Source organism: Colobus angolensis, unplaced genomic scaffold (genome assembly GCF_000951035.1).
Source record: "Colobus angolensis palliatus isolate OR3802 unplaced genomic scaffold, Cang.pa_1.0 Scaffold43, whole genome shotgun sequence".
Lineage (NCBI taxonomy): Eukaryota > Metazoa > Chordata > Mammalia > Primates > Cercopithecidae > Colobus > Colobus angolensis.
In genome coordinates this window covers 4,570,131-4,579,138 of record NW_012117710.1, presented here as the reverse complement: position 1 = coordinate 4,579,138, position 9,008 = coordinate 4,570,131, and the positions used below count along the sequence as shown (strand labels likewise).

The 9,008-nt window shown below is 54.4% G+C and overlaps 1 protein-coding gene across 1 annotated transcript in view; it reads right to left on the bottom strand.

Moving 5' to 3' along the window:
* SDK1 (sidekick cell adhesion molecule 1) overlaps positions 1-9,008 on the bottom strand; it is a gene marked incomplete at its 3' end in the record, with an annotated part of 662,329 nt that overhangs the window by 124,779 nt on the left and 528,542 nt on the right. Inside the window, exon 32 of the mRNA XM_011957004.1 lies at positions 419-613. Coding sequence (XP_011812394.1) covers positions 419-613 — 195 coding nt within the window. The remainder of the gene's footprint in view (positions 1-418; positions 614-9,008) is intronic.

Here is a 9,008-nt window from a genome sequence, read left to right as displayed (position 1 = left end):
GTCTGAGAGAGCAGGTGTGAGGCTGAAGGTGTGAATTCAATGCTCACGTGTCTGAGAGAGCAGGTGTGAGGCTGAAGGTGTGAATGCAATGCTCACGTGTCTGAAAGAGCAGGTGTGAGGCTGAAGGTGTGAATTCAATGCTCACGTGTCTGAGAGAGCAGATGTGAGGCTGAAGGTGTGAATGCAATGCTCACGTCTGAGAGAGCAGGTGTGAGGCTGAACGTGTGAATGCAATGCTGTTTGATAACGTGCCCAGCTCCGTGTCGGCTCAATGGGTGCTTTGTAAATGCTCACATCCCTTCTCTTTCTACGAAGGGAAGGCCGAAGCCTCCCAGGTACCCCACAGACTCCAGAGGGCCTGACTGAGGAAGCGGTGCCCGCCATGTCCGCAGTACCCCTGGGTCCCCCAAGGTCTTACCTCTCTTCTCGGTGGTGATGACCGTGGCCTCCAGTGGCTCCCCCCAGCCCTGCCTCGTCTTGGCAGACAGCCTGAAGATGTATGCTGACTCCGGGGCCAGGTCGGTGGCTGTGAACTGCCTCACCGTGGCGCCGACCTCCACGGTGGTGAAGGTGTGGGGGCTGCTGCTGGCCAGGCGGTAGGCAATCTGGTACCCTGCGGGCAGGCGACACGGGAGACAGCTGCTGAGCCACTCACTCACAGCACAGGGAAGCCCTGTGCCCACACCCTGTGCTGACCCCTGGAGTAGAAACCCCAGCAAGGCCATCTGTCTCCCCCATTCCAGGAGGTCACTGCCTGTGCACTGAAGGGTGGTCTTGGGGCCGTGATGAATGGTGGGGTTCTGCGTGGATTTCCCTCTGAGCTTGTTTCCTGCTCCATCCTTCACCGGAACAAGGTGTGAACATTGGTTCATCTTTCCTGAGGACGCTGGCACATGGCGAGCATGCCGCAGGGACCCGGTCCCACCCTGCTCCCCATGGGGCTGCAGAGGGCTGTGCCTTTTCAGTCTCTGCCTCTCCCTCCCTCCTACAGTCTGGCTCTCCCACTCCTTCTCTGAGGAAGTCCTTTAATTCTTGCCAATGGCAGCATGACCTGCCCAGGCAGGACAGCAGCTCCACAGCTGCCATTCCTCCTTCCCTCCTTCGTCTTCCCTGTCTGCTTGCACCTCTGACCCCCAGCTCCCTCCAGGGACCCTGGCAACATCCACCCAGCCCTTCTGTGGCCCCACCCCTCCTGAGCAGCTCCACCAGGGCAGCTCCGCTTACAGAACCCCCCTGTGCTTCCTAGGTGAGGGAGGGTTCCTGGCTTGCTAAGTTCCTCAACTGGGAGCGGCTTGGGGCTGAGCAGCCGTTCCTTACTAACGATCACCCCTCTCCACTGGCCGCCCCGGGCCTCCCCCCACTGGCGTCTGGAGGAGCCTTGTCAATTCTGCAGCTCCATTCTGCACCCTGCCTGGCTCAGAGACAACGTATGGTCCGGTGGCTGAGCTCCTGCGCTGATTGAAGCCAGAAATAATGGGGCGCTGTGGCTTCCAAAAAAATTAATAACTTGGTGTCAAACAAGGGAGGATGCATAGGGGGAAGAGTCGCACCCTGGCCTCACCAGTGCTGCCTCTTCGTGGAGTGGCCTCTGCATTGGGGGCTCACCCTCTGTGCGGAGGAGCTGCCGAGCGACCCCACGCTGCCTGCCCCCCGCCCTCAGCCTCTGTTCCGGGTGAGCCCCTCCCTCTCTCTGCTCTTCCTGCTCTCGGGTCTCTGGCTCACGGGCAACTGAGCTCACAGGCATGCTGCCAGCTCCTGCGCCTTGTCACTCATCCAGAGGTTTAACGAGTCCCTCCCCAGCCCGCCATCTGGGAGGTGGGAGGACAATTACACAGAGGTCAGACTTCAAGTGCATCCTTGCATCCGGCCCCAGGCATCACCGATCACTGTCAGCATCGTCATCACCACCACACAGACAGGGACACACGCCCTGCCTTGTCCATGACACCACCACCTCTAGGCCCAGGTGTCTGCAGGACCCTGAACTTAGGCCCCCAGAGTGGCCGTCGCAGCTGCTGGCTGCCCTGTCCATGACGCCACCACCTGTAGGCCCAGGTGTCTGCAAGACCCTGAACTTAGGCCCCCAGAGTGGCCGTCACAGCCACTGCCCTGCCCCCAACGGACAGGCTATCCTCCCCACAATGGGGACTGGGTGTCCCAAGACTTCCTGGATGTGGCCCTGCTGGCCTCAGGCCTCCAGCAAGGGTGTCCCTGCTAGAACTCTGTTCCTTCCCAGTCACTGACCGACCGAGGGCAGCCTATAGACGGTGGCCAGCTCTTCCCCCGGGCCTCCCCTTCCGCCTGCGACTGCGTAGTGAGAGCTGGGAGAGGCCCAGCTCTTCCCCCAAGGCCTCCCATTTCCCCGACCCCTGCACAGTGAGAATAGGGAGAGGCCCAGCTCTTCCCCCAAGGCCTCCCATTTCCCCTACCCCTGCACAGTGAGAGTAGGGAGAGGGCCAATTGTTCTCCCAGGCCTCCCCTTCCTCCCACCCCTGCATAGTGAGAGCTGGGAGAGGGCCAGCTGTTCTCCCAGGCCTCCTGTTTCCCCTGCCCCTGCATAGTGAGGGTTGAGAGAAGGCCAGCTCTTCTCCCAGGACTCCCGTTTCCCCCACCCCTGCGTAGTGAGAGCAGGGAGTCTGCTGTGCGCACACAATGGAAACCCAGTCTGAGGCTTTGGGGCTGCTGGCCACCCTGCACCCTGACGGTAAGGAAGGTGTAACCACAGCAGCTACACCGCTGGGCACATCCAGACAGAGACCCTGCTGCATCCCTCCAGCGCTTCCCACGCCAGACCCTGACTGCAGGCCTGCCAGGAAGGACATGACGAGGATGAGGACGAGGTCGTGAAGCTCAGAGAGGGGTCCCCGGAGAGAAAGTGATGAGGGAGCCGGGCTGGAGCCCCGCAGGTGCCTACTCTTCCTGGGGGAAGTAAACACCCACGTCGATCCGTGAGCAAAGGGAGCGCGTCCCCTCACCAGGCCCCAGTTCCTCGGGACCACGCACCCCAGGGCCCACCACGCAGAAGCGTCCTCTCCAAGAGAAGCCAGCGGACCCCTTGAAGAAGGACACGCCTTTGGGGGAGCATCTCTGGGCTGGAATCCCGCTCTGCCAATCATTTGCTATGTGACCGTGGATAAGCCATGACGCCTCTCCGAGCTTCAGTTTGCTGGACTACCTGGTGCAAGGAGATGACAGGACACCTCACGGGGTGCCAGGAGGGCTCTGGGGGCTCACGGTGGTGATGACGTGGCTGGCACAGCCATACCTGGTTGCTCCTGGCTTTAATATTATTAGAAACAATTGTAGTCACGACTTCTCCTCCCTCCTCCAGCTGGCAGGACACCTTCCCTAGCAGTCCCTCACCCTGTAGTGGCCGGTATGACCAGAGTTATCATTCCTCACACAGTCTTCATGGAACCTCATTCCCAGGACCTGTCTACAGGCACCGATGCGGGGTCGGCGCCTTAGGCCCTGCAGTTCCAGGACAGGGTGGTGAATGCCCACCAGAGGCAGCACAGGGGCCCAGAACAGACAGAGCCCCCAGCCGGACGCTGAGGAGTGACACCCCCAACTTTGCAATGCCTGACTGGCTACCTACGACGTGTGCTCAGCACTGAACAGACCACAGAGCAGGACTCCCTGGGCCGGAGTTTCCCTATGAAGTGTAAATTCCCCAACAGAGTCCTGCTTCCTCGGGGCCAGGAGAATGACCCTAATTCTAAGGTCTCTGGCAGCTGCATTCTGCCTGGAAAAAGCATCTCTGGCCACAGAATCAATGTTCATCTTGGAGACCTTCTAGGCTTTTAAGCTGCCTTTTATCTAAAGACACTCAAGATTCTGTTACAGTTTCTTGAGATGTATAATATTCACATGGCTCAAAAATCATGCAAAAGTGCCAGGTAAAGAGTGCAAAGCGGCCGGGCACAGTGACTCACGCCTGTAATCCCAGCATATCGGGAGGCTGAGGAGGGTGGATCACTTGAGGTCAAGACTTTGAGACCAGCCTGGCCAACATGGTGAAACCCTGTCTCTACTAAAAATACAAAACTTCAGCAGGGCGCAGCGGCTCACGCCTGTAATCCCAGCACTTTGGGAGGCTGAGGTGGGCAGATCACAAGGTCAGGAGGTTGAGGCCAGCCTGACCAAAATGGTGAAACCCCATCTCTACTGAAAATACAAAAATTAGCTGGACGTGGTGATGGGCGCTTGTAATCCCAGCTACTCAGGAGGCTGAGGCAGGAGAATAGCTTGAACCTGGGAGGCGGAGGTTGCAGTGAGCCAAGATGGTGCTGCTGCACTCCAGCCTGGGTGACAGAGCAAGACACTGTCTCCAGCAAAAACAGAAAACAAAACATAAAAAAAACAAACACACACAAAACCAAAACCATCAAGAATGAAGTGCAGCCTGGTGTAACTTCAGGCATTTGAATATCATTCCTAGAGATGAAGAGATACAAATCTCTCCCTAAAGCAGCAGAAATCAAGTTTGCGTTAAAAACAGACTCATGTATGTATGCGTGGGTTTCAGCCTGCTCCCTCCACACTGTCGAGGTGGGATTACCTCACTGATTTTGCACAGTGGCTGAAGAGATTTCTTCTTCACAGTGTGAAAAAACATGCCTACCCCAGTCGGACGCGGTGGCTCATGCCTGTAATCCTAGCACTTTGGGAGGCTGAGGCAGGTGGATTAAAAGGTTAGGAGTTCAAGACCAGCCTGGCCAAGATGGTGAAACCCCGCTTCTACTAAAAATATAAAAATTAGCCAGGCGTGGTGGTGGGTGCCTGTAATACCAGCTGCTTGTGAGGCTGAGGCAGAAGAATCACTTGAACCCGGGAGGCGGAGGTTGCAGTGAGCCAAGATTGAGCCATTGCATTCCAGCCTGGGCAACAGAGTGAGACTCCATCTCAAAAATAAAAACAAAAACATGCCTATCCCTAAGAGTGAAGAGAAGCCCCGGCTGGAAGATGCTCGGAGGCCTGGCCCCAGTAGGCAACTAATGAGGGACTTACCCGGCATCCCTGATGGCCCGGAACGTGCCTTTCCTACAGATCTCACCAGCCTACCTGAGTTCCCTTGATTTGTTACTTAATATGTTGGAGAGTCGTACGTGATTAAGACTTCTCGCTCAAAATCCACATTGCCTTTCAGTGACTACGTCTGAATTAATGAGGTGTTATTTACTTTCAGGAGCAGGGCATGGTTACAGATGTGTTTTCATTACTGTTTAATCTTTACTGTTTCGCCATGTTTTATCTCTGCTCAGATTATTCCATTGCTAGAGGTAATAGGATCCTGAGATGAAATGAAGATGTCGTTCAAAGGCACGTCCTGTGGATCGCAGGATTTGGGGATTATGTGGGAACCGGTTTCTTCTTGCCAAGCCGTCTGAGGTTTGCTGACAGACCCTCCTTTCTATCAATGGCCCCACCTGACTCTTCTGCCCTCCAGGGTGAGCCTTGTCCTTGGCCATGCCACAGACTGCACAGGCTTCCATTACATGGTTATGCACGTGCCCCTTCACCGCCCTGCATGGGCCTCACCTCACCTGCCCTGAAGGATACACTGCCTTGGATTTGTGGACTGTTTCTCGTGTGTGGTTCCTTGCCTCTCTCTCAGAAGCTCCTGACTGGACAGTAGGGAGCCAGGAGACCTGGGTCCTGACCCAGGCCTTGGGCAAGTTCTAACCTCTGCCTGACTCTCAGTTCGCATCTCTTGCTATTAATCATTTCTTAAAATTTAAAATAGAGATGGGGTCTCGCTATGTTGTCCAGGCTGGTCTTGAACTCCTGGGCTCAAGCGATCCTTCTGCTTCAGCCTCCCAAAGTGCTGGGATTGCAGGTGTGAGCCATTGTGTCCGGCCTCTATTCATCTTTTTTTTTTTTTTTGAGACGTTGTTTTGCTCTTGTTGCCCAGGTTGGAGTACAATGGAGTGTTCTCGGCTCACTGCAACCTCTGCCTCCTGGGTTCAAGTGATTCTCCAGCCTGTCTCCTGAGTAGCTGGGATTACAGGCACCCACGACCATGCCCAGCTAATTTCGTATTTTTAGTAGAGACAGGGTTTCTCCATGTTGGTCAGGCTGGTCTTGAACTCCTGACCTCAGGTGAGCCACCCACCTCGGCCTCCCCAAGTGCTGGGATTGCAGGTGCAAGCCACCGCGCCTGGCCTTTGGTAATCATTTTTCTATGCATATGAGTATTCAACAAACCCGGATTTCCACACTCAATACGGGTTTTTCATTCTGCGATTTCTGCACAAGATAGCAAAAGCATGTTTTCCCTTTAGAAACATGCATTTTAATGACTGCTTAATAGTGCACTGTGTGGCAGTGCTGCTGGGCCGAAGGAGGAAGGTGGGAGTTTGCAGTGGGGTCGCCCTCCCCTCCCCTGACCTTTAGGATGCAGGCCTGGCAAAGCCCCTGTGAGATAATGTATGCAGATTGCAAAGCACACCGCCATCCCTGCTAATTGCAGAAATCTGGGTTCTTCTTTTCTCTTTGATCTGGTTCCCTAGGCACTGGAAGAAAATTCCTTGGCCTCTGGGTTCTATTTGTACCTTCCTATTATTTGCCCTAAAATAAAGATAATATCACCTGGTTGCCACACCATGGTCTGCTGAACATAAAGATGAAGGTCTATAGCTCACCTTCCCACGTTTAAAAAGTCCTAGACTCGATGGACAATAGAAGACAGCTTTTTTTTTTTCTGTACATAAATGGCACAAAGGAGCAGCTGAGTAATAGTCCTTGCATTTTTAGAGAATAATCATAGATGGTGTTCAGAGATAAGAGCGTTTCCGTGGAAAAGGCTAGTTATGTAATTACAGTTACAGCGAGATCAGAAACACGGGCGTGCTGAACTTCAGCGACGCAAGGCCAGAAGACGGCGGCGTGTGCGAGGGAGGAATGAACAGGCCGAATCAATAGCAGCAGTAAAATGCAGCCTACGAGGAGTCCTGCTTTTACGGGTATGGGTGAATTATGATAATACAGGCATTAAAAGGAGCAAGGCCAAGTACGAGACACATTGATCCAAATAGAAGATTAAAAACATAATGAGAGAGGCCTGAGTGGGTTTCTGAATACACCTGGAAGACGGAGGCGGCACTGCGCATTTAGACAATCAGAATCCAGAAAGGGACCGCGCCACGGGCCTGAGACAAGTTCCAGAATGGTCCACTGCTCGAAACACAAGAAGGTGGCACTGAGGAGCTGAGGCTGGATGCTGGAAGCCTTGTAGGCATCTCAGCTCCAGGTCAGCCTGAAGACTGACGCCGCAGAGCTATACACAGAGTGATTTGGGGACTTCTGTCCGGAGGTTTTAGGTGACTGCAAAGCCTTTGAGATAGAATCTCGCTCTGTTACCCAGGCTGGAGTGCAGTGGCGCGATTTTGGCTCACTGCAACCTCCGCCTCCTGGGTTCAAGCCATTCTCATGCCTCAGCCTCCTGAGTAGCTGGGATTACGGGTGTGTGCCACCATGCCCAGTTAGTTGCAAACCTTTTATAAATTGTGCACTTCCCTGGGAAACAAAAGGCATAGTCTGAGAGGTGCTGTTCAGTGAGCATCATGGGGCCCCAGTGCTCAGGACCCCAAAGCATGACCATCAGGGGCACGTGCTGCTGATCTCTCTACAGCTGCTGTTGGTGGGCGAGTGGGTCAGAGAACCCGTGAGCCACTGAATGGCCCCAGGAGGCCCACGCTGGCCGAGCCTAGATGTCGTGGTCTGTGGGTTTTGCAGCTTATCCGTCCGAGGGCTGGGGATCAAAATGCTGAATCTGCAAACAGGGATCACATTTGCTGGAGCTCCTGATTCTCAGCGGAGTTCCCGCACACCCTTCGTCATAAGCTTAAAGGTAAATGTTAGGCCCTCCTGCTGGCAGGGCGGGATCCCGTGTGTCTGGCCAGGGCAGGCCCATGTGGGTCTGAAGAGCTCACGTTAGCATCATCACGTTAGCATAATAGCAGTCAAGGGCATGTGACGTCAGCTAGGGGGTGAGGGAAGGATGTCTGTACTCAGGGGCCTCCAACCCCATCCCTCCAAAGTTCTAAATGCTAAAAGCACTCCACAGTAAAATATTTATGCAAATAAGCAAGTTTTTTCTCCTCTAGGCGCCTGCTGGTGGTTCACGCTGTTTATCTCTTTTGGAAATGCAAGAACATGTTTTGATATAGATTACAAAAGCTCGGGCAGCAGAGGTGTTTATGTTCTCAGAAGGCCAAGCTGCCGGAGTGGGAACATTGATTCAAGGTCTCTGGATGTAAAGTGAGTCAGGCGAAAAGATGTTTTGCTTTCTCCCCTGTGAACACCTATCTGAATTGGCGAGAAGTGTCTTCTCGTCTTCCCGCAGCCTCCGCCGTGTGGTGTGCCGGCTGTAATGACACACGGGTGACAGGTTACCTGGACAACAGGCATTACAATTACAACCCAATGCTGCATGACAGAGGAGGCTCGGCAGTGAGGCTGTCTGCCTCGCAGGTAGACACGGTGCTGCGTGACTCAGCAGTGTTCGGCTGTGGTTGGAGTGCTCAAAGTATTTAAACGATCACCCTTCTCCTTACCTGGGCTTCAGTGGTTTTCAGCGACCACAAATCAAGATCCATACGTCCCGACGCACATTAGGAACTCTCTGCAACCCGAACAGCCTTCTGAATTTTCTTTCTCTTGTCAGCAAGAACCCTCTGCTTCAGCAACCAGAGTCATGGAGGACAAATCAAGGCAGCACACCACGGGTGCATGCCACGGGAATACTTGGACCAGGGTGAGCCCCCAGTGATCCAGGAGGAGCTCCCAAGTCCAGAGAACCTCCAGCCTCCTCTGGTGCCAGGGAAACGATGAAATATTCTTTTTTTTTTCTTTTTTGAGGCAGAGTCTCGCTCTGTCGCCCGGACTGGAGTGCAGTGGCCGGATCTCAACTCACTGCAAGCTCCGCCTCCTGGGTTTACACAATTCTCCTGCCTCAGCCTCCCGAGTAGCTGGGACTACAGGCGCCCGCCACTTCACCCGGCTAG